The sequence below is a fragment of the Mustela nivalis genome (assembly GCF_964662115.1).
Source record: "Mustela nivalis genome assembly, chromosome: 15".
NCBI classification, from domain to species: domain Eukaryota; kingdom Metazoa; phylum Chordata; class Mammalia; order Carnivora; family Mustelidae; genus Mustela; species Mustela nivalis.
In genome coordinates, this window is record NC_139034.1 from 87,151,409 (window position 1) to 87,176,681 (window position 25,273).

The 25,273-nt window shown below is 57.1% G+C and overlaps 1 protein-coding gene across 5 annotated transcripts in view; it reads right to left on the reverse strand.

Annotated features, from left to right (window-relative positions):
* Positions 1-772: 772 nt before the first annotated feature.
* The window catches only part of CARS2 (cysteinyl-tRNA synthetase 2, mitochondrial), a 37,808-nt gene continuing 13,307 nt past the window's right edge, over positions 773-25,273 (reverse strand). For 4 of the 5 annotated variants that reach the window (XM_082701017.1, XM_082701016.1, XM_082701015.1 and 1 more), the window contains 9 exons: positions 24,839-24,968; positions 13,807-13,940; positions 12,219-12,286; positions 6,182-6,248; positions 5,573-5,711; positions 3,487-3,610; positions 2,751-2,849; positions 1,221-1,427; positions 886-1,034 (listed from right to left, as the gene is read on the reverse strand). In XM_082701017.1, coding sequence (XP_082557143.1) covers positions 966-1,034; positions 1,221-1,427; positions 2,751-2,849; positions 3,487-3,610; positions 5,573-5,711; positions 6,182-6,248; positions 12,219-12,286; positions 13,807-13,940; positions 24,839-24,968 — 1,037 coding nt within the window. In that variant the 3' untranslated portion in view covers positions 886-965. Of the gene's footprint in view, positions 1,035-1,220; positions 1,428-2,750; positions 2,850-3,486; positions 3,611-5,572; positions 5,712-6,181; positions 6,249-12,218; positions 12,287-13,806; positions 13,941-24,838; positions 24,969-25,273 lie in introns of all 5 variants that reach the window. The other variant, XM_082701019.1, reaches the window with a different exon arrangement.

Below are 25,273 nucleotides of genomic sequence, written 5' to 3' on the forward strand. Positions count from 1 at the left end.
AGGACTCGATCCCAGGACCCTGAGATCATGACCTGAGCCGAAGGCAGCGGCCCAACCCACTGAGCCACCCAGGCGCCCCCAGCGGCTGTTTTTAAAGTAGCCCTAGACCTACTAGCTGTAGCTAAGGACGGGCTTTTACCCCGAGACCAAGGTAGCAGGGCACGGAGGTCACTGGGGGGGCCAAGTGCAGCACGTGGCCCTCGGGGGACAGCCTGAGCCCCAGATACCGAATGGACCACCTTTGGGTGTCCCTGTCAAGGGCCTACCTGCCGGGTAGGATCTCCACACGAGCTGGCTTACCATGGACAAGTCCGTTTCCGAGTGGGTTTCCTCGCCTGTAGAATAGGACAATCGTGCCTTTTGGGGTCCTGAAGTTCAGTGACAAGTGAACGTGGTTGTTGAGTGTCCCCACCATGCCTAGCGTATTCCTCCCCGCGGCACCCGCAGGACAGGCCAGCTCGGCAGCACCGGACTTGCAGCAGCCCAGCCAGGGAGGGGGAGCCTCTGTGGGCTGCACTCTGGGTACCGGCGCTGCCTCCTGCTCTGCGGCCGCACTCACACCTGGGTCTTGCTCTCACCAGTGCAGCCACCACACAGTGGTCTTCTGCGGCGAACATGTTACTTCTGTGGGGCGAGCTGCCCCAGCTCAGGGCCCCCCTCCCCGTTCAGCACCGCCTGGTGCCTGAGGTATAGGCCGCTGTGCCCTGCTGGACTTCAGCCACAGGCCCCGGGCCCCTGTAGGACTTACGTCCTCTGCCCTGGGCTCCAGGGCTCATGGTCCTCCTGTGACGTCACCCCAGAACCCAGGGTCCCACATCAGGACCAGTGCTGGCCCCTAGGTGTGGCCATCGGTACCGTGAAGAATCCACATTTTAGGCACACACGATCGGTTGGACTGACTTTAATGCTGACTGGACAGGCACGACAGGAGGCCTCCGCGTAAGCACAGACAGTGTTGGGGGCCGTCAGCTCCCCGGTCTGCGGTCTTCCGTCCTCTGGTCCAGCAGCTCCCATGTGGACGTGCTGCTCCGGTCCTGCGGAGGAGGCATGGGGGAAGTGCGCCAGACGCTCAGGGCTCACTGCCCACCCTGATGCCCCCACGGGGCCCGGCTGCGGGCTCTGGGGTGGGGGACTCAGCAGGCTCTGACCGTTGCACATTTGTATGCTGCCCTCGGGGTGGCTGTGCGTACCGCCAGCAGGCCACAGTGGCAGCAGCTCACCTTAATGCTGATGCCGTGGGCGACAAGGTCCCGGCGCAGAGTGTCACACGCCTCCAGCAGGGGTTGCCTGTCCAGCAGTTGCTGCTGTCGGGCCTCCCGGGTGGCCGCTCCTGTGGCCAGGGCGAACTGCCGCACCCGCAGCCGGAAGCGGACCAGCTCGTCCACCACGCTGTGCAGAGTGGCCCGGCTGCTGTCCCCTGCAACAGACTGCCCCAGGCGGAGCAGCATGGTCAGTGGGGTCCCGGCGGCTGCCCTGAGAGCTGGGCCCATGGCATTCAGTGCCAACCTGATCCTGGCTCTTCTCCCCGGGCCCGGGCTGCTGGCCGGTCCCTGCTCTCCTGGCCCCCAGTCACGAGGCAGAGCTCCCTAGTGCCGCGGGGAGCAAAGACCCAGGGCGCCCGTCTGTGTCCTCGGCAGCACTGCCCGTGAGGCCCGCCCGCCCGGGCCGCCCTGCTCCTGTCCCACAGATGCTCTAGCGTCTCGGGCGTCTTGAGCAGCGGCTCCCTGGCAGGGTCTGCGCGTGCCAGCCGAGCCTCGTGGAACCCAATCTGATCCTCGGACCGCGCGTGCCAGCCGAGCCTCGTGGAACCCAATCTGATCCTCGGACCAAACCCCGAAAGCAACGTCCAGCTCTCGTGTGGTTCGCACACACCTACGCTCTTGCTGCCCGTTCACAGACTGACTCTGCACACCGAGCTGGAGAGCCCAGTGGGTCAAGTCCTCGCTCACCTACATGATTCCTCTGCCTCATGGGGAGGGGTCCCAGAGCCTGTCGGGGCTCACGGGTGTGAAGAAAATGACACGTTTACAAGCCTGGGATCAAGCTTCTCCAACCACAGGACCCTCAGTTTCTACCTCCACGATAAAAGACCGTTTTTCTGGTTACAAAAACGTGAGCCCCAAGTGGGATCCAGTGTCCGCCATGGAGGTGGGGGAGGCGAGCGAGGGTTCCTGACAGGGGCCGGGCACCGGCTCCACATCCGGGAAGCCTGAGCGGTCCCAGCACACGCGTGGTCAGGCCAGGCCGCAGCCCAGGCCTTTCCACGTTGACGACCCATTTCACAGGGTTCCTACGCGTGGTCTCGCGGCGCAGCAAGGTGGCAAGGGTGCAGGGAAGGAGCGGGGCGCGGGGAGGGGTGCACGTGCGGGAGGCTGGCCAGCGCTGGGCGGGGGAAGGCGCAGAGGCCCGTGCTGTGGGAGACAGCGAGGGGCTCGGCCGGGGAAGGGTCGTCCGACCGTGCACCTGGCCGCACTCAGAGTCTTCCAGGAGAAACACGGGAAAAGAACGCGTGCAGGACAGACAGTACGCGGGGTGCGGCCAAGAGGGGCCGAGTTCTGCTCTGAATCCCTGCAGCGTCCGCTCGTAAGACACCAGCTCTGACCCAGCTTGCTTTCTCGGGAACATTTTCTCAAGCACGTCAGTACATTCAACACAACTGTCCGTTAAACGAACATCGTAAAAGGGGAGAGGGTGGTGGTGAGCACACCCCGACGCTGCCACAGGCGAGGACCGAGAAGGGCGGGGCGTACCTGTCTGTCCGCCAGAGAAATCCCGACGGTCTCGAAGAACTGCTCGACGTAGGACACGATGGAGCCGAACACGGCGGGACTCCGGGGACCGCTGGGTTCCTGTGACAGACCACCCAGAGGAGGGGATGAGGGGCCGAGAAAACACTGTGAAACTCAGGGACGCAGCAGGCCACCGCTCCTGCCACAGGGTCGCACCTCGTGTGGCGGGGATGGCCCTGGCAGGGCCCCTCACTGGCCCCACATAGGACCACGGGAAGCCAGGGAACCCCCACCTCCATCTGCCCACCTGTAATATGGGGATCTGCTAGGAACTGCACGCTGGTGTCCCCCAGACCCACACGCTGAGCCCTGACCCCTGTTTAACAGCGTCAGCAGGCGGGTCTCCAGGAGGCTACTAGCTCATGGGGGGCAGAGGCCCACAGCAGGGCCAGGCTGCATGGGCATGGGGGGGGGGTGGTCCCTGCACAGTGTTCCCCCATGTCCTGTTTCACATCCCAGCAAGCTCGGAGCAGACAGGAAGATGACGCGCTTCCCCTGTTGGCAAACATGCGGGTCCACCTGTCCGTGTGCGGGACCTCCCTGCTGGGGGGTCAGCCCAGGGCAGGATGAAGCACCCCGGAAGTCAGGGCAGGCCCGGAGGCCACCCCGGGCAGCTGGTAAGGTGGTGGCTGTCCCTTCCGGGGGAGCGGGAGCCACCACAGCAGCTCCCCACCCTGCGAGCCGCCCCGGGACACACCTGAGCGTGCGCCTTCAGCTGTCTGTTCCCGTGGTGCACGAGCTCCATGACCGCGTCCACGGCCGCGGGCGTGTCAAAGTCGTCCGCCAGGGCAGCCTTCACAGCCTCCTTGGTGTGGCGGAGCCTGGGAGAGACACGGGGGCTGCCCAGCAGCAGGAACGGGGCGCAGGCTGGTCCCTCCCCGGGGCAGGCGTGACCACGCGTCTGCCCCTCGCCCTTTCTGGGCCGGGCTCACACGTGTGCGCGGAGACAGCCCTCACGGCGTCACATTAGCTCAGAGCCGTCCGTTACCACGGATTTGGAAAAAGCCTCTAACAGCTGGGGCTTTGCACACCCGTACACCTATCCCCCAGTGGCTTACAGCTGCGCAGCGACAGCTTCACACGGCATCACGCCATGTTGTCAGTCGCCTGCAGTACGCACACACGGGTCTCGTGCCGGCCTGGGTGGAGGGAAGGACAGCCCGACGCAAACCCCCACCCCACAGAGCCTGCGCGCAGGACACCTGGTCCCGTGACCATGGCCCGGCCTCTCTGCCGGGGGTGAGGGGAGGATGGCCCCAGGTCCGGGGGGATAGTGTCTGCTCATGCCTCACGCCCCGATCCCTACGTGTGGTCCGCGCGCACAGACAGCCTGTCTGAGCCTCTAAGCAGCAGCCCTGCTACGCCCAGGGCCCGGTGGCCCTGTCAGGCCTAGGACACAGGCCCCGCTGGGCTCGGAGTGTGTCCTGCTCCCCGCACCTGGCTGTGGCCTCTCCACCTCCTTCCCTCCATTGCCAGGCCCCCTCCCCTGCCAGCCTCTCCCCACCTCCTCTGTCCTCCCCAGCCATGGCGAGGACACCCAGGTCCCCTCTGTCCTGCACATCTGCTGCTTCAGACCCTGAAGCTCTGTCTCCAAGGCTAGCTCCCTGATGTCCACTGCTGGCCTCTACCCCACTTCCTGCAGACCCCCCCGCGCCCAGGCATGGGCAAGGACTGGCCTCACGGCTGCCTCACACCCAAGTGGAGGCCCGGGACCCCTTCTGGCCGTCAGTCACAGCAGCATCCGTGTCTGGGCCAGTGAGCTGGGGAGGGGGGAGCCCCTGGACTCTTGTTCCTCTGCCAGGCCTGCCGCCCTGGCTGGTGGGGCAGTGACTGCTCTCCAGCCTGGCCTCAAGTGACCAGGAAGGGAGAACAGGCCACAGGCAGGGCTGTTTGTCACAAAGCAGAACCTGGCTCTCCTGAGTGGCATACAGCCTCTGCCTAACCCCTCTACCACTCCTGTTGCTGGGGAGCTTGGTGTCACCTCCTGTCCAGACGGTCACACCAAGCCACACAACCCCACCTCCCCAGACGCCCTGCCCCACTGCGCTGGGCTTTGTCCCCTGGGCTCCCACGGCTGGGGCCAACACACTCCGCTCCAGTGCCCTCCCTCCTTCCCAGGCCGACCCCCAAGGAGTCTCGGGTTCTTCAGTCCTCTGAGGGAGTCCTCCGGGAGGGGGACCCGCCCGCGACGCTGCAGGCAGCAAACCCGTGCTCGCTGCTTGTCCTAACGACACAAGCCCCTCCCACACCTTCCCAGCTTCTCACCACCTCGGATGTCGAGTCTGTCTTTGACGTGTGACAGAACAAGGATGACCAAGTTTTCTAACGAGGCAATGGGACGGGGAACACGATTTCCCTATGTCAGGAGCCCCAAAGCCAGGCCCAGCTCGAGCCGCCGCACTGTCACAGCGTCCTGGCACTGTCGTGTGACCACACAAACTAGTGTGTGCCACTACCCAGGTGACAGCGGTGGGGGTGGCACACGCACTCGACTTTTGCGGACCTGCTGGTCGATTCCTGGCCACATCTGAGCTTAGCCGAGACCGCCCGCCCTGCTCTTCAGCCGTCCCGGCACGGCCACGCCCTGCCAGCCCTCCTTCCCACGGAGCAAGGCGACCAGAGCCTCTGCCTCAGTCACCGACAAACACCAGCGAGCGCCCCCTCCCCACCGTCCAGGCACGGGTGCGACCCCTCCCCCCGGCCCAGCCACCCCCCGCAGGCAGGGCACGAAAAGCTGCCCCCACCTACCGGGACACCCAGGCGGACGCTGGGAAGGCACCTACCTCTCCCGCAGCACATCGTCCCTGACGGGGCCGCACACCAGCTGTCCCTTCATGTAAGCCCGGGCGTCCCCCACGAACGCGGCCGCCCCCAGGAGGAGCTGCTTGGCCTCGAGCATGGTGCCGTCGCTGTAGTCAATGGCTGTGAAGGGGGTGCGTGAGGTCACCCGGGCTGCCGCTGCCCACGCCCACACCCGGGCCCCACCAGCTGGGGGGGAACACGCAGGGGGCTTCGGCTGCGGGGCTCAGTACGCGGAGACGGGCACGTGTGCGGGGCAGGAGAGCGCCCTGAGCCCTGGGCCTTGTCTCAGCAGACCAGCCGCAGTGGGGACAGAGGGCCCCGGGGGTGGGGGTGGCCCAGGCCGCGAGGACAGGCCCGTCTTGTGCGCTTCTCCGCACGAGGACATGCCCTCCACCCAGCCCCACCACCGGACCCCCACATGGGGCAGCCGGGCTGACCGCAAAAACTGCGGCCTCCGAGAGACATGCTTCTGGAAGCTTCTGGCTGGGAGCCGGGGCCGGGCTCCCCCTCGAGCAGCAGGCTGGGTTCAGCCATTGGACAGACGCGGCCCCGAATCCCCCGCGTGTCTATGGGCCCCACGTCTCGCTCACCTGACCGGTAGCTGCTCCGCATGCAGAAGAGGCGGAAGACATCAGGGGAAAACGTCTTCAGAAAGTCCTGCGGGGGAGAGACGGAGAGACGGAGAGACGGAGAGACGGGAACCCAGAGCCCGGACCGCAGCGGTGTGGGCCGATCTCGCGGAGCGAGCCGTCAGGAGCTTTTAGGAAAAGTTTTGTTCCCAGACTCTCTGTGAGCGCAACCCCCCGCCTTGTTCCCGCAGGGTCTTCCCTGGTCCGGCAGCGTCTGTGGGAAAGGCCGTCTGGGGGTGGCCCTGGCTCTGCGCCGATGCCCACGGGAGCCCCTTCCCACGACGCGGTGGCTGAGTGCGGGCGCCCAGCTCCTGGGCTCATGTCCGTGCTGCGGTGATGCAGACCCGTGCCTGGGTTCCCTGGGGAACACGCCACCACCTCTGCCTGAACACCACTGACCCAGGACCTGTCGCTGAACAGACGACTTCCAAAGCGTCTACACAAAGAAGCGTGCCCCTTCTCTGTTCGGAGGGGGAACTGGGGACACCTTGCAGAACCTACTGAAACAGCACGATGTTCCAACAAAAGCTCGGTGTGGTGGCCGCAGCAGGAAGCGCTCAGTGGCCTCACGGGGACGGGGAAGGGGCGGCCTCGGCCTCCGCGGGGACGTGCTCGGCCACACCACCAGGGACCGGCACCAAGGACAAGCCGGCTCCAGCAGGACCATCCGACAACATGGAGTTTGGGTCAAAACCTGAAACCATCCTGCCCCTTCGTCGTGCACTCTCTGTGAGGAGAGAGATGTTCTCCGCCCTTCTCCTGTGAACCTGCTCTGTGTCCAGCAGTTTCTGGCCTCCCCTCAGCAATAGTGAACCCAGAGTGTGACAACTGGGGGACACAGTGGCTGGGACCCCGCACGAGGTCCGGCAGGTGGCCCCCCTTGGAGCAGTGACAGGGTCAGGCCCCGGGTTAAGCTGACCCCTTGCTTCCCCGGGCTGATGGAGAGGAGCGGCCGGGAGCAGGCGCACGGACAGCCTTCCGGGGAAGGCCGAGCAGACCCACCGACCTCCGACGCACTGTAGTTACTGCACCAGAGTCAGCGGCTGGAAAACTGACCTCGTGGCAGCCCAGACACCGCTCCCCGACAGGCGAAGTGTCACCAGGCCGGGGTGCCGGGGGGTCAGGAGGCGGCGCACAACCTCCCAGCCGCCTGGTCATCAGGCAGTGACCCTTGCAAACTCGACGCACTGGCTCGCGAGTTAAGGTGGCGACTTTGAGAGTAAAGTAACGGGTCCCAAATCGCAACCTAGAGATTCGAAAAGGCCCGTTTTGAGCCGTGATCTGGCCCACTTTCCCCATGCGGACTCCGGTCCATCAAGCAGAGTCCGGCTTTCCTGCAGACCGTCGTAAAAGCCGTCCGTGGTTGCCGAAATGATGAGGGCTCGAGGGCACACCTTTTCCTGCTAGAAACCGGGAAGCTGACAGGTGTTGTTTCCATGACAGACCTGGCTGAGCGTCCCCAGGGACTGCCCGCAACCCTGCAGCCCGGCGGAGATACGGAGCCGCAGCAGACGAGCACACGCTCAAACGCGCCGCGATGCACAGTGAAATGTAAAGTCGGGCTGTCGATTTTCACCAAGGTAAAAAGGAAAAGGTCGGTGCATGAAGATTCTATTGTGTTCATGCGGACAAGGGAAACGGACACTTCCGGCTGGCGGGCACGTCGAGGACACTGCTACGTGACCAGAGGCTTTGTCCAGAACATTCTGCCTTATGTCACACTACTCATCACGCACAGCACCCTCGTGGGCCCCCAAGGGCTTGTGAAAAGTGACACACTCTGATACCTACAACAGTTAAAAATGCACGCTCTCTAGTAGAAATGGGACGTCATTTCAACGACCCTCAACAGGGCCCTGTTAAGTCAATGAGGGTGCAGTGGACAGCCCAGCCATTCGGAAGAATGGACCCCGCACGGAGGAGACTGACCCCAGAGATTCACTATGTGGATAAAGCAGGTCGCACACCGCACAAGCACTCGTGTGGAAAGAAAAACCGAGGAACGTATTTACACACACGAGCTTCGCGAAGAAGCTGGCGACGGCCACGGGGGGTCAGAGCGGGGCGGCTGGGGGCACGGCCGGGGAGGACGTGGCTCCTCACACCCCGCAGCTCCGCGTGTCCCGCCGCGGGCGCCCCGGCCTGGTCTGCCGCCTACAAACTCCCCACCGCGAAATCCAGTCCTTGGAAGATCAGACCCAAACGTTACGCTTGTCGGGAACGGGGAGAAGCGAGGACACACGGTTCGCTGTGTGGGAAGAGAGACAGGCCTCCCACACAGATGGCTTCTTTCTGTCACAGCGAGCGCTGGGAGCAGAGCCGCTCTGGGGACGGTGTCCCGGCGCTCCTGTCTGTGCTCCCCGCTCAACACAGCACCTCGTGTTTTTGGAAAATAAAGCAAAAGGGGAAAGATGTCCTCCACCTGGAAACAGACTTAACAGATGAGCCTCTGTGCAGCGAAGGGGACGCCACACAGCAAATCCTCACACTCTGACCGCGCGGGTGTGTGCCACCCGCATGACCCCCCACGACGCTGCCAAGAGTGACAAGAAACACAAGCTCCGCTCCGGCAAGTCCACGGGAACAGAAAGACCAGTGGGTGCCGGGGGCTGGGGTCGGGGGGAGTGAGTACTTCGGGGCACATCAAGCAGGTGGTGGTGGTGGCCGGCCACTCTGTGAAGACGTGGGGACCACTGAATGACACAGGGTACCAAGCGAGGTCTCGGGTACGGGAATTATATCTCAGTAAAGCTGTTACTAAAACAAGAATTGCAAAAAAATCTTAACTTGAGGGGCGCCTGGGTGGCTCAGTGGTTAAGCCGCTGCCTTCGGCTCAGGTCATGATCTCAGGGTCCTGGGATCGAGTCCCGCATCGGGCTCTCTGCTCGGCAGGGAGCCTGCTTCCTCCTCTCTCTCTGCCTGCCTCTCTGCCTGCTTGTGATCTCTCTCTGTCAAATAAATAAATAAAATCTTTAAAAAAAAAAATAAAAAGAAAATCTTAACTTGAGTTTTAAACTCGAGTGTAAAATCAGTTTACTGTCGGTTAGGAACAGTGGTGTTCAATTTTGAAACATGTCAGTTTTAAGAGAGAGCACCGAGCCGATGTGCTGCTGTCAGGAAACACGACTTTCGGTGAAGGAGGGAGAGCTAAGAGAAGCGGGTCCTGTCGTGTGACGCGGGAGAGCCCACCGTGAACTCCGGCGACGCACCGCCTCGTGCGCGCGTCCGCCTCGTCCGCCAGCTCTGCCCGGAAGAGGCCTCGCAGCGGCGTCACGGCAGCGGAGCAAATGCGCCAGATGCCCCGATCCTGGCTCAGGATTCCGTGTCCCCACGAGGCAGCGAGGCTCCGGGAAGAAGTGGCAGCTCTGGGGCCAGAGGCAAAGGGAAATAGAGCCTAAAGCACAGGGGCGTGCGGGGCGTTGCCCTGGGACGCAGGAACCAGTCAAGGGAGCCGCCTCCTCCCCTTACCCCGGGTCACATCTGGGATAAATTAGCCCCAAAAGAATAAAGGCTGAGTTGATCATACACGAAGTGCACGAGCTTCTAGCAATACTAGAAAGAGAGCAGACACAGCCCTTCTCTGAAGAGGAGGGCCAGCCAGGCCACAGCGCCACACAGCGTGCGCCCCACGGCCGTGGACGGGCAGGGCAGGGCGAAGCCGCCGTGGGTACAAACACCACAGGTGGCAGGTTGTCAGGGAACGGGACGCCCGACGGCAGATAACCTCGCTGCTGTCCGTGTACACGGAAGGGAGCCAGGAATGTCCACGTCCGAGAGATGTGGGGCCATCGCTGACCCCAGTGCTCAGACCCAGCGTCACTGACAGCAGGACAGCCTGGCGCTGTGGCCCCCAGGGGGCTGCTGGGAGAGCCCACGGCACCGCAGATGAAGTGTTCCCGCCAGTCAAGCCTTGACACCTCACTTCCAGCTCCGGGGGAACAGGAGACAGAAGAACAAGCCACGAGACGCCACAGAGAAACAAACAGGAAATGCACAACGTTCAGCGAGACTGGCCTCGTGTTTTCGAGACGTCAACACCACTCGGAAAATAAATGTAGAGAGGCTGCTGAAGAGTAGAAGCCAAAAACACACCCTCAGCCCACCACCACCACAGAGCGTCCCTCAGCCCTGGGGACGGAGGAGCTCTGTCGCCTGCGCCAGTGGACGGACCTGGAGGACATCACCCTGAGTGAAACACGCTGGTCACAAGGGCAAGTACCGCGAGTCTGTGCTTCCAGGGGCTCCCGGAGCACTCAAGGTCACGGGACGAGGAAGCCAGGGGCTCCCGGAGCACTCAAGGTCACGGGACGAGGAGGCCATGGGCTCCCGGAGCACTCAAGGTCACGGGAGGAGGAAGCCAGGGGCTCCCGGAGCACTCAAGGTCACGGGACGAGGAGGCCATGGGCTCCCGGAGCACTCAAGGTCACGGGAGGAGGAAGCCAGGGGCTCCCGGAGCACTCAAGGTCACGGGACGAGGAAGCCAGGGGCTCCCGGAGCACTCAAGGTCAGGGGACCAGGAAGCAGTATGATGGATGCCGGGGGCAGGGGAGGGCTGCCGGGACTTGCACAGGGGAAAGGTTCGGTCTGGCCAGACAAGGAAGCTCTGGAGCGCTCTCGCACAACATCGCTGTGCACGTAACAACGGTCTCCACGGTGACTTTTCAGTTCTCTGCGTTTCATCGGGGTGAAATGTCTTCTGAAACATCCAAGGAGACACAGCATCCAAATGCGACACATGAACCTGGACTGGATCCTCGTCTGAGAAGAATCCAGGCTATAGAGGACATTGGGACACAGGGAAAATCAGAGCGCGGACGAGGTCACTCATGTTGCGGAATGACTGCTGACACGTTTGGCGTCCAGGTTACGCAGGGAAACGTCCTTGTTTTGGGGACGTGCACGCAGAACGGGGCAGTGCCACGCCGTCCAGCGGCCCAGGAACCCCACATGCGCCCACCATGCCCGTCGATACGGAAAACACAACAAATGCAGGAAAGCAGTAACCTTGAGTCTCCGTGGCGAGTGTGTAAGTCGTGTTTTTCTGGAGGAAAATGTGCACAACAGTCAACATTTCCGTCAGGAAGGTCCGTGAAGACGAATGCATGAGCAGTGCTCCCCTTCGGACTTCCAGCTCCCGCCCAAGCCCCCGGGAACGCCTGAGCACGTGAAGGACTGAAGCCTCTACCTATGCTGCGTCCCCAGACAGACATCCTGTGAGGACATTTAATCACACTCAGGCCCAGGGATTATCGGCAACGGGACGTTAATCACCGTGACGCTGTAGTGGAAGTGACGTGGACGTGGTCTCCCTCTCCCTCAACATCCCTTCTGTCCAGTGCTCCCCCCGCTCGTGACGATGAGAGGTGACGAAGCCCCTGTGAGGAGGGGGACGGACGTGGGCGTGGGACGCTGCGCGAGGCTGCCGTCCCCTCTTCCGACCGCGTCAGTGAGCCCGTGCACAGGGGCAGGACTGTGTGGACCATGGTGGGAACAAGGTTAGCGCTCGTGTGTTCAGGGGATGAAGGTCTCATAACTGTCCTTGTCATTTTAGTATTTGCAGTTAAAACCACATTTGGCTTCAGGGGCCCAAAGACAAAGAGCAAAGTGTCTGAAGCACCCGTGTGAGTTCACACGTTTTCCGTTCACATTCACACGCTGTCCCTCTGCCCCACGACACAGCGAAGCCCCCAAGCCACAGGCTGGCGAGTAGGCGCTGGGACAGAAACGGGGTGATGGGACTCAGGGTCGCCGTGTGGACAAAGGCTCAGGGAAGAAGGTGGCGTGAGCGTCCGAATGCAGATGTCCGTGGGGAAGCCGGCCCGCAGAGGGCAGGGGACCCGGCCGAGAACCAGAATGCGGACTGTCGCCGCGTGCGTTTACGAGAACAGTAAGTGCAACGTGGAGGGAGCACAGGTCTGTCAGGGCCGGGAGCACTGGGGGCGGAGACTTGGGTCGCCCCGCACGGCAGCCCGCTGGAAGGTCAGGGGGGCACCCTTACCTTAATAGTGATGTAGTTTCTCAGTGATTTGGACATTTTTTCTTCTCTGCCTTTCACGTGCAAATGCCCTGAAACAAAACCCGTAGTTTGTTCTGAACTGGGTGGAAAAAGGGGGAGTGGCCGGGGCTGCAGCCAGCCTCACTCCGCAGGAGGCCAACACCGCCTCGCTGAAGGACGGTGCCCCCAGGAGGGAAGCTGCAGCCGCACCTACTGGAGGGTGTGGGGCCCGCCCTGCCCACCACCAGCAGCCCCCGCTGCCCAGCAGAAGTTCCTCCTGCCCACCCCCCACCTCCCTCCACCACCACCCCCCCGCCACCATCCCAAGCCCTGGAAACCCCGGCCTGACCGCCTCCTCCACCCAGGAGGGACCAGGGCTCTGGTTCTGCAGACCAGGCACCGGCCATTGTCTGCTGGATCCTGGACTTTCCAAGCGGCAGGTCTCTGAGAAGGACTAATTCGATCTCCCGCTGCAGTCCGTTTGCGCGGGCTTCTCCAGAGCCTGCGGGGGGTTCCTTCACCGCCACGTACGTGCAGGCAGAATGACCTAAGTCAGGGGCTTCTCAGTCTAGCCGGGGGCCCTCTGGGTTTACTTCTGGGGGGGCCTCCTCTCCCACACGGTAGGACATGGAGCGCGCGGTGCTCCAAGGCCAAGTGTTCTGAGAACGGGGGAAGCTGTGGCTTCCATGGGCGCCTGGGAGGCTCAGGGGGTTAAGCGTCTGCCTTCGGCTCAGGTCATGATCTCAGGGTCCTGGGATCGATCCCTGCATCAGGCTCTGCTCAGCGGGGAGCCTGCTTCCCCTTCCTCTCTCTCTGCCTGCCTCTCTGCCTACTTATGATCTCTCTCACTCTGCCAAATAAGTAAAACCTTTTACAAAAATAAAAGAAGATTTGGCTTCCAAACAGAAATATAACCTTGAACACGTAATTCGATGTAACACGTACATACCAAACATTTTTAACTTGACAATCTCTAGAGAATGAAACCGTCCGACTACTTCTCTTCCATCCGTTGACTTCAGGAAGGGAAGACGGCCCCTCCCGTCGGTCAGGAGACCCCGCTGTTCCTCCAGCCCCGGGGGGCTGTGGGGTGGAGGAGGTCCTGCTGTCCCGACAGTCGGAAAGGGGCATAACGACGCAGTGGCAGGACCGTGGACACGTGCGGGTCCCTGGGCCCACATGCACTGACGGGCGCCCGGCAGGTCCCTGCGCCGGAGAGCCCAGTGTCACAGGACGCTGTGTGTGCGGGCATCCGGCTCCAGCGGGCCCGACGGCTCAGTCATTGGCATGTCCCCGCGTCCCGAGAGAAGGGTAATGTCAAGCCGCCCGTCGCCCACCAGACAGAAGAGCGCCTGTGCCTCTGCTGCCACTCCGCGCTGAGAACGGTGCTCACGTTCCGCCCAGCCCGCACTTCTTCCTAAAAAGGCACACTCGTGTCTCCCACCCGGGGACGCTCCCAGCCAGCTGGCACAAACCCCAACACTGGAGCGACAGCTCTCTTGACCGTCGCGTTCGCAAACAGAGCTGTTTCAGCAATAAACGGAAGCGACAGACCCGAAATAGAACAAATTAACGTGAAGTCGTGACTTACCAGAATGCAGAAAATAGTTTCCCCACTGCCGGCACCGATGGAAGGCCTCGCACTGGGCGATCTCGTTCTCGTGATGCGGAAAAGCCAGGTCGGCGCCGCCCGAGTGGATGTCCAGCCGGCTTCCAAACAGCAGGCTGCGGGGCGGCGGGGCGCGGGTCAGCCTCACCAGCGCGCTCACCCCGAGTCCCCCCGGCCTCCAAGCCTCTGACGAGCAGATCGCGACTTAAGATCAGTGTGCGTGGTGATCTATCCGAGGCACACAGAACCTGAGGCTGTTTTATTTCACAGATCTCTAATTCCGAGCTCTGCCTCCTAGCAGAGAGATAGAATTCTCTTCGTTCTGGATAGATACATATACACACATGCAAAATTACCTTTTCTGTCAATAGGTAGAGGTCAGTGGGTTTCCAACCTTAATGAAAGAGCCTATAAAACCAGGAGACATTCTACTATGGCTTTTGAAGATAGAACTCCTTAGTGATCACGTATAAGCAACAAGACAACTGAATTCAAAGCATCACATACCAGCTGCTGGTGTTTCTGCTTTAATGCTCTGCGTCCCAGGAAAACCTCATGTCCCCTAAAACCGCACCCTACAACCAGCAGGGCTGCTGGGGACCAGGGAGCTGGCCAGACACTCAAAGCCCATGTAACTGTCCCTAGAGCACCTGCTGGGGGCCGGGCTGAGTGGCGCTGCTTCCGACAACAACGGTGAAAATGCAGCCCTCAGCACAGGGAGAACGTGGCCTGAGGAGACCCTCAGACAGATGCGGAGCTCCCAAGGCCGCCGCCTGCCCCTGGGCACCGAGCTCGGGGGAGCTGCAGACACTTGTGAGTTCTCTAAATATGGTTAAAAAGAGGCATTTCCTTTATTTTATTTCATTGTTTATTATTATTTTTTTAATTACGTAAACTCTGACCCCATCGTGGGCCTTGAACTCACAACCCTGAGACCAAGAGTCGCAGAATCTACCAAATGACCCGGCCACGTGCCCCCAAAGTAGACATTTTGAAAATGCCGCAGCCTGAGGTCCCTTCCTGCTGACTCTTCTCCCCTGGCCTGGCTTTGGAGAGACCACGTGCACACTGGCCACGCCGCTGGTGGCAGAAACGCACCAGGCTGCTAGCGTCCATCCTTGGCCACAGGCTCGTGAAGGGAGCGTAAGACCAGAGGGCCAGGACCAGGAAGGAGAGCACAGGGCCTCGTCTGTTTCTCTTTGTAACGACTGCTTCATTTTTACGAAGTTCTGAAACAAAACCGGCAGCATTAGGACTTAACAGAGCAAAACAGTGGGGGCGCCTGGCAGCCTTAGTCTGTGACCCTTGATCCTGGGGTCATGAGTTCCAGCCTCACATTGGGCATAAAGTTACCTGAAAAATAAAGCTAAACTGTGTGTCTGTGGTGTTCATTATATTAGTCTCTATTCTTAATAAAAAAAAAAAAATTAATTTCATTTGTCAGAGGGAGAGAGATCACAAGCAGGAAGCGAGGCAGGCAGAGGAAGGAGAAGCAGGCTTCCCGCTGAGCAGAGAGCCCGATGCGGGGCTGGATCCCGGGACCCTGGGATCATGACCTGAGCCGAAGGCAGAAACTCAACCGACTGAGCCACCAGGCTTCCCTATTAGTCTCTATTGTTGTATGTTAGACCTGATTTAAAATAAAAGAATACCCAGAAGGAATAAGAGTCTATTTTTGTTAGAGTTCAACAAAAACCTTTAGTGGTAAGATTAGATGTGCGATTTATTAAATGTTTTCTACCTACTGTAGAGAAATTATTTCTATCTACAATATAAGGGGCACCTGGGTGGTTAGTCCTTAAGCGTCTGCCTGCGGCTCAGGTCACGATCCTAGGGTCCTGGGATGGAGCCTCACATCGGGCTCCCTGCTCAGTGGGAGGCCTGCTTCTCCCTCTCCCACTCCCCCTGCTTGTGTTCCCTCTCTGATTGTCTCTCTCTCTGTCAAATAAATAAAATCTTTAAAAATATATAAATACATAAATAAATAAACATCTTTTTACAACCCAATATATGCCCCACATTGCTCTTAAATCAAAAGTATTTATAAACACGTAAGTGTGTACAGTAAGACTGAGGGTGGGGTGTGGTTTTTCAATGCAAAGCTGGGCCCTGTTTCCTGACGTCTCAGGACTTCCAGGATGTGTTTCTAGAAGAGTCCTGATGACATCAGCACAGGCGAGGGCAGCAGCCGAGGGTGATGGGGAAACATGGCGCCCATCCTCATTCCTCCGTAGAACCAACATGACTTGGGTGGGCAGGTCACGGAGCACGAGGTCCTCCCACCCAGCTGAAGGGGAAGAACGTCCGTCCACCGACAAGAAACCAGGCTGGGATCAGCCCCGGGGGCCCAGCGCGCTCCCCGGACAGTTACTCTTTCCCACGTGCACACTCAGAATCTGCCCGCAAACAGCACCGCACACAATGACAACTGGAGGGAACTGGGTTTGCTGATCTGGGTTTGCTGACCTTCAAGCCTGGGTGGAGCCAGTAGTTGGAAATGTTGACCTTAACTATATTTTCCATGGGTTTCTAATCTTGAAAACCGCTCATTATAACAAACATCTGCCAGGAGCTGAAACCCATCAGACACATGAAAATCACGGGTTACTGAACATACCGAAACCCTCACCTCCACAAACAGAAAATAAATGGGCAAGGTTATTCACTGCAGGTATTTCTAAGAGCAAGACCCTGGGAACTACGTGCTCATCTGTCGGTCCTAGAAACCCACCATGGTCCGCCCAGCCAGCACCGCACCCCGCCGCCGAGCCACCATGGTGGGCGAAGCATTACAGGCAGCTCCCAGGACCCGGGGCAGTGCCTGCGACATCCGGCGGCCTCAGTTCTCCTGCACCCCAACAATGCGAACACCACAATCAGTAAGTCAGATGAACCTTCTGGGTGCCCAGCGCGTGCGGCAGTTATGCTCGCACTAGACTGTAGTCCGTTACGTGCGCAGTAGCATTCTCCGAGAGACAACGTGCGTGCACTCATCAGAAGATACTCCACTGCTTGAAAATGCTAACCACCTTGCAAGCTTCCAGCGAACTGCTGCAGCCTTTTGGCTGGTGGAGGGTCTTGCCTGATGGTGACAACTGCTGGCCCAGGGCGGTGGCTGCGGCAAGCTCTGAAAGAAAGACAGCAGTAGAGCCGCCACATCGCCGCACTCTTCTGTTCATGAACGATTTGTTTCACGCGACGCTGTCTGACAGCGCTGTACCCACAGAAGTGCTTTCAAAACAGGAGTGCGTCCTCTCAAACCTGCCACGGCTGCATCACTCGGTTTCTGTCTGTTCTAAATCCTTCGCTGCTGTTTCAACAGTCTTTGTAGCATCTTCACCAGCAGAACATTCCTCCTCAAGAAACCATGCTCTTTGTCATCCCTAAGAAGCAACTCCTTGACTGTTCAAGTTTGGTCCTGAGAGCGCCCTGATCCAGTCCCGACTTCAGGCCCCACTTCTGATTCTGGTTCTTCTGCTGTTTCCACCACATCTGCAGTGACTCCCTCCGCTGGCGTCTCGAACCCTCGCAGTCACCCAAGAGGGCCGGGTCACTGGACTTCTGCTTATGTTGGTATTTGACCTCTTCCCATCAATCACAAATGTCCTCAGTGGCATCTGGATTGGCAGATCCTTTCCAGAAGGTTTTCAGTTTACTTCCCCAGATCCATCAGAGGAATCCCTTTCCGTGGTGGCTACAGCCTTACAAAATGTACTGTTTACTCCTTGCTCCCTGGGCCGCAGAGTGGACACATGAGCAGGTGTGAGCATAGTATTAGTCCTGCCCAGCTCCATCAGAGCTCTGGGGTGGCCACGTACACAGTCAATGAGCTACTTGTCGGGTTTTGGAAGGAATCTTCTGTTCTGAGCAACAGATCTCAACGGTCAGCTTACAAGTCTCAGTAAACAATGTTGTGGGCAGATGCACAGTCATCCAGGCTTTACTGTTCCATTTACAGAGCAGAGCAATTTCCCGTAATTCCTAAGGGCCCAGGACTTTTGGAATGGTAAGTGAGCATCAGCTTCAACTTAAAGTCACCAGCTGGCTGCGTGAGCCCCAAACAAGGGAGTAGTTTGTCCTTTGAAGCTCTGAAGCCAGGCACTGACCTCTTTCCAGCCACGGAGGACCAAGATGCCATCTTCTTCCAACAGAACGGGATTCTGTCTCCATTGAAAACCCGGTGTTTAGCATAGCCGCTCTCATTCACTGTCCCAGCGAGACCTTCTGAAGAACTTACTAGAGCTTCTCTGTCAGTTCCGGCTGTGCCACCTTGCACTGTTACAGGAAGGACTTTGTTCCTTAAAGCATACTCACCGGCCTCTGCGAGCTTCAGACTTTCCTTCTATGGCTTCCTCGCCGCCCTCTGCCCTCATAGAATGCAATAAAGTCAGGACCCTGCCCTGGGTTAGCGTAAGCTTAAGGGAATGTCGTGGCTGGTTCCGTCTCCTATCCAGATGACTGAAACTTTGTCCACCTAAGTAGTAAAGCTGTTCCACTTTCTTACTGTTTGTGTCTTCACTGGAGGAGCACTTTCCATTTCCTTCGAGAACGTTCCCGCTACCTTCACAGCGTGGCTCACTGTTTGCCACGAGAGGCCTAGCTTCTGGCCTGTCCTGGCTTTCGACGTGCCTTCCCCGCTGAGCTTAGTCATTTCTAGCTTCTGATTTAAAGTCAGAGACGTGTGACTTCCACTGACTTGAACACTTAGAGGCCACCGGAGGGTTATGAATTGGCCTAATTTTGATACTGTTGTGTCTCAGGGAATAGGGAGGTCCCGGGAGAGGGAGGGAGATGGGGAACAGCCAGGCGTGGAGCGGCGGAAACACACATCGATCGACTAAGTTCACATCTCGCACTGGGCACACGAACACGGCAGGGCTCACAACAGTAACATCCGATCCTACAGATCATGTATCACCAGACCAAATACAATAATAATGACAACGCTCGAAAGACTGTGAGAATTACACAGACGTGACACAGACACCCAAAGTGAGCTGACGCTAGTGATGACAACCGACCTGCTTTCCACAGGGTCGCCACGAAACTCAACCAGTAAAAACCGCAGCATCTACAAACTGTAGCACAGTAACGCATGGTGCACCTGTTCCGAAGAGCACATGCAGCGTGCTCAAGCACAGGCGCATGTGGCTCCCAGGAGATCCACGGGAAGCAGCAGAGGAACAGTCTATGGAGGGGAATTTCCAGTGCGTGACGCGACTGTGGAAGGAGAGCCAGAAGGTAGGCAGACCGAAGACTGAGGAGCCTGGAGAGTGGAAGCCGGGGCGGTGCTCAGTGGTGTGAAGCACGACCATCTCCGGGGAAAGCAGCAGGTAAGAGGATGGTTCACAGGGAGACTGGGAAGATGGTGGAGTAGGAGGACCCTAAGCTGGCCTCATCCCACAGATACAACTGGAAAATACTCATATCCGTGTAAATAACCCAGACAATGACCCAGAGACTCGCAGAACAAACTCCACAGCTGAAGGGAGAGAACAGACCACATCAAAAAGGGTAGGAAGGGCAGAGACACAGTCAGGAGCTAAAAGGGTCCTGGCTGTCTGCAGTCTGAAGGGGGCTGGGGGAGGGGTGGCGGGGAGAAGGGCGAGAAGCAGACCGTCACGCTGGGGAGCCCACGCAAAGATCCACCCCCGTACCGTTTGGCTATGAAAGAGAGGAGAATTTCATGAGTTCTTATAACCAGCGAGTCTTAAAAGCCTGGAATTTTAGGGGCGCCTGGGTGGTACAATCGTTTGAGCATCTGACTCTTGGTTTCAGCTTGGGTCAGGATCTCAGGGTTGTGGGATCGAGTCCATGGCCAGGTTCTGCACTCACTGAAGAGTCTTTTGGAACTCTCTCTCCCTCGTCCCTTTCCACTGCGCACACTCTCTCTTTCTCTCTAAAACAAATAAATCTTGGGCGCCTGGGTGGCTCAGTGGGTTAAGCCGCTGCCTTCGGCTCAGGTCATGATCTCAAGGTCCTGGGATCGAGTCCCACGTCGGGCTCTCTGCTCGGCAGGGAGCCTGCTTCCCTCTCTCTCTCTCTCTCTCTGCCTGCCTCTCTGCCTACTTGTGATCTCTCTCTGTCAAATAAATAAATAAATAATCTTAAAAAAAAAAAATGTTTAACACACACAATTTTAAAAATCAGCAGCTAAGCTCTGGGAGGGACAGGAAGATGTCAGGAAGCTGAGTTTCCACCCTTAAAGAGACATCTGGGGGTGCCTGGGTGGCTCAGTCAGTTGAGTGCCTGCCTTTAGCCCAGGTCATGATCCCAGGGTCCTGAGCTCGATCCCCGCATTGGGCTTCCTGCTTGGCGGGGAGTCTACTTCTCCCTTTCCCTCTGCTCCTCTCTCTCTCTCTTTCTCGCTGCTGTCAAATAAATAAACTTTTTTTTTTTTTTAAGATTTCATTTATTTATTTGACAGAGAGAGATCACAAGTAGGCAGAGGCAGGCAGAGACAGAGGGGGAAGCAGGGTCTCCACTGAGCAGGGAGCCTCATGTGGGGCTCGATCCCAGGACCCTGAGACCATGACCTGAGCCAAAGACAGCGCCTTAACCCACTGAGCCACCCAGGTGCCCCAAATAAATAAACTCTTTAAAAGAAAAAGCTTCTCTGTATTTAAAATAAATAAATAAATAAGTAAATAAATAAAAAAAATACACTGGATGGAATATATAGGAGGCTAGAAAAAGCAGAAGAGCTAATTAATGACGTGGAAGAAGGAATCATGGAAAGTAATTAAGCCGAGCTGGTGAGAGGGAAAAAAAATATGCAAAGTGAGAACAGACTTTGGGAATTCAGTAACTCCATTAAGCATAAAACATGCATGTTATAGGGATCCCAGAATCAGAGAGAGAAAAAGGGGCAGAAGGTTTATTTAAAGAAATAATAGCTAAAAAATTCCTCAATCTGGGGAAGGAAGCAGATATGCAGATATAGAAGGCACAGAGACTTCCCCCAAGAAAATCAATACAAGAAGGTCCGCACCAAGACGCACAGTGAATAAAAAGCAAAAGACAGTGATAAAGAAAAAAACGGGGGTGGGGGCACGTGCCTGGGTAGCTCAGTCAGCTGAGAGTCCGACTCTTGGGTTTGGCTCAGGTCATGATCGCAGTCACGGGAGCAGGCCCCGTATCAGGCTCTGCACTCAGTGTGGAGTCGGCTTGAGGACTCTCTCCCACGGTCCCTCCCCAACTCACACAATGTCTCCCTCTCTAAAATAAATAAAAGCAGCAAGAGAAAAGAAGACAGTTACACACAAAGGAAACCCCATATGGCTATCAGTGAATTTTTCAGCAGAAACTTTGCAGGCAAGAGAATGGCTTGATATAGTCAAAGTGCTGAAAGAGGGACGCCTGGGTGCCTCAGTCAGTCGGTCGTCTGCCTTTGGCTCAGGTCACCATCCCGGGATCCTGGGACTGAGTCCCACATCAGGCTCCTTGCTCATTGGGGAGCCTGTTTTTCCCTCCCTTTCCCTCTCTCTCTGCTGCTCCCCCTGCTTATGTTCCCTCTTTCTCTCAATCTCTCTCTCTGACCAAAAAAAAGAAAAAAAAAAAAAAAGAAATATTAAAGGGGACTCTCTGAGTAGAACAGAAAGATCACCATAACTAATAGTATGAAACGGAGGAAACACAGCAACTCCCAACAAATTAAAGTCTGGGACCAGATGGTTTTGCAGGTGAATTCTAGCAAACATTTAATGAAGAGTTAACACATATTCTTGTCAAACCATTCCAGTAAGTAGAAGAGGAACTCCAAATTCACTCTGTGAGGCCAGCATCACCCTGATACCAAAAGCCGCAAAGACACCACTGAAAAAGAGAACCACGGCCCAGTCCCTCTCATGCATATGGATTCAAAAGTCCTCCACAAAATCCTAGCAAACTGAATCCAACAATATATTCTAAAAACCATGCACCACAACCAAGTGAGATCTATTCCTGGGTTGCTAGGGCGGTTTAAATATTCACAAAACAACCGGTGTGATACAGGACACCAACAAGAGAAAGGATAAGATGGACGCACCCATTTCAACAGATGCAGAAAAAGCATCTGACAAAGTACAACATCCATTCAGGATAAAAACCCTCAACAGAGCAGGTCCGGAGGGAACACACCTCAATAATAATAAAGACCATAAATGAAAATCCTGCACCTAAGTCCCTACTCGGTAGGGAAACACTGAGTGCTCTCCCCGTAAGGTCAGGGACAAGACAGGGATGTCCACTCTTACCGCTTCTGTCCAACTCAGGACTGGACGTCCCCACATCCGCAATCAGACAACAGAAGAAACAATAGAAGCCAAACTGGTAAAGAAGAAGCAAAACTCTATTTGCAGATGACATGGTATCATACACAGAAAACCCTAGAGACTTCACCAAAATACTATTAAAAAAGATAAATGAAACTCAGTATGCCAAATCAATGTTCAGAAAACTGTTGCATTTCTGTTCACTAATAAGGAAGCAGCAGAAATAATCCCATTTACAACTGCACCAAAAATAATAAGATACACAGGAATAAATCCAACCACAGAGAAGAAAGGCCTACACTTTGGAAACTGTAAAGTGATGAAAGAAACGGAAAATGACACAAAGAAATGGAAGACATTGGATGCTCATTGACTGGGGAAGAATATTGTTCGAGTGTTCACATCACCCCAAGCAATCTACACATTTAATGCATTAATGCAATCCCCATCAAAATACCTACAGCACTTTTCACAGAATAAACAGTAACAATAAAGAAGAAAGAATCCTGAAATTTGTATGGAACCACAAAAGGACCGAAATAACCAAAGTAATTTTGAAAAAGGAAAACAAAACTGGAGGGATCACAACTCTAGACTTCAAGTTAAATTACTTGTAGTGGTCCAAACAGTACGGTACTGGCCTAAGTAGACACCACAGATCAACGGAACACAATGGAAAACCCAGAAATAATCCCACAATTATACGGCCAATCTTTGATGAAGCAGGAAAGAAAGTAAATGGGAAAAGGAAAGTCTCTTTGACGAATGGGGCTGGGAGAACAGGACAGCCACATGCAGAAGAATGAAACTCAATCACCTTTTCCCAGCACACAGGAAAATACAATAAAAATGGATGAAAGAGCTAAATGTGAAAAAGGAATCCATTAAAATCTAGAAGAGACACAGGCAGGGATTCCCCTGACATAGCTTCTGACAACCGCGTTCTAGGTACGGCTCCTGAGGCAAGAGAAACGAGCAAAAACGAGCTCCTGGGACTTCTTTTTCTTTCTTTCTTTTTTTTTTTTTTTTTTAAGATTTTATTTATTTATTTGACAGACAGAGATCACAAGCAGGCAGAGAGGCAGGCAGAGAGAGAGAGGAGGAAGCAGGCTCCCTGCTGAGCAGAGAACCCGACGCGGGACTCGATCCCAGAACCCTGAGATCATGACCTGAGCCGAAGGCAGCGGCTTAACCCACGGAGCCACCCAGGCGCCCGTCCTGGGACGACTTCTTCAGAGCAGTAAGTCTCTGCGCAGTGAAGGACACGACCAACAAAACCAGCAGATGACTTACAGAACAGGGGAAGATGCTGGCAAATCACGTGCTCAACAAAGGGTTAGTGTCCAAAACACAGAAAGAACTGACACAACTCAACACCCAAACAGTCCCAGTGAAAAGTGGGCAGAAGACACGAACGGACACTTCTCCGAAGAAGACTCAGAGGGGCCACGAGACGTGAAAGGACGCTCAGCATCAGGGAAAGGCGAACCCAAACCAGACCGCACCTGTCAGCACGGCTAAAACCCAAACCACGAGAACAGTGCTGGCGAGGATGCGGGGGAAGGGGAGCCTCCTGCACTGCTGGTGGGCGAGCAAGCTGGGGCGGCCACTCCGGGAAACAGCATGGAGGGTCCTCAGAAAGCTGAGACTTGAGCTACGTTATGACCAGCAGTTTTACTTTTGGGTGTTTACACGAAGAACACACAAATCAGTCATTCAGAGGGACACACGCGCCCCATTCACGGCAGCATTATTTACAACAGCCCAACTGTGGAAGCAGCCCGTGGCCACCGAGAGACGACGGGGTAACACAGGTGACATGTGTCGAACGGCAGCGTGCTCAGCCGTGAACATGATGACGTCTCCCGCGTGCAACAGCAGGACGGAGTCAGCGTCGCACGGAGACGAGTCAGAGAAGGACAAACACCGTGTGGCTTCACGCACACGTGAAACTTAAGAAACAAAATGAACAAAGGGGAAAAAAAGAGGCAAATCAAGAACAGACTCAAAGGGGCGCCTGGGTGGCTCAGTCACTGAGCGCCTGCCTTCGGCTCAGGTCGTGATCCCCGGGTCCTGGGGTCCAGCCCCGCATCGGGCTCCCTGCTCGGCGGGACGCCTGCTTCCCCCTCTCCTACCCCCGTGCTGTGCTCCCTCTCTCGCTGTGTCTCTCTGTCAAATAAATAAATAAAATCTTAAAATTAAAAAAAAAAAAAAGAAAGAAAAGAAACAGACTCTTAAGTACAGGAAACACGCTGATGGGCCCCAGAGGGGAGGGGAGTGGGGGGGCGCGGGCGCAGGGGTGGGGTCCGGAGCACAGCACGATGGTGCGGAGGAGCGTGGAGCGCGGCTGAACCCCCACGCCGACACATGAAGCCGACGTAATGCTGTACGTTAACTACGCTGGAAGTACAATCAAAACCTCGATGAGGGGCGCCTGGGTGGCTCAGTGGGTTAAGCCGCTGCCTTCGGCTCAGGTCATGATCTCAGGGTCCTGGGATCCAGCCCCACATCGGGCTCTCTGCTCAGCAGGGAGCCTGCTTCCTCCTCTCTCTCTCTCTGCCTGCCTCTCTGTCTACTTGTGATCTCTCTCTCTCTGTTAAATAAATAAATAAATAAATCTTTAAAAAAAAAAAAAAAAACCTCGATGAAAAAAAAAGAGAAAGAGCCCCCCCCTCCCCCACCCCCGCGGCTGCTGCTCTCACCCGCCCCCTCTGCTGGCCACGCGCGGTAGTGCGAGCCCGCCCAGGACACAACCTCACCTGGACAGGGTGGAACACTCTATGTGCCAGCCAGGTCTTCCGTTTCCCCAGGGGGACGCCCAGAACACCTCCTGCGGCCTGGCCGCCTTCCACAGGGCAAAGTCGCCGGCGTGCCGCTTGTCTGTCGCAGCTGCCAACAGCAATGACGGTCAGGGCCGGGAAGCCACGACTGGCAAAGCCACGTGGCCCAGCCACGACATCCCGAAGACGCGGCTCCTTCGGGCACGTGCCCTCCTGCTCCTGCTCTCCCCAGGAGGCCCGAAGGAACCCCAACACCTTTATCTAAAACAGGCCCGAGAGGGAGGTCCCGGCGCGAGGCGAGGCCGGTTTCAGCGCAGGAGGGGGGGCGTCGCCGATCAAACCCGATGCTTCCTCCCGGGAAGCGCAGAGCTGAGCGGTCGGCCTTCCGCCGGCAGAGGAGTCCCGGGCAACTCC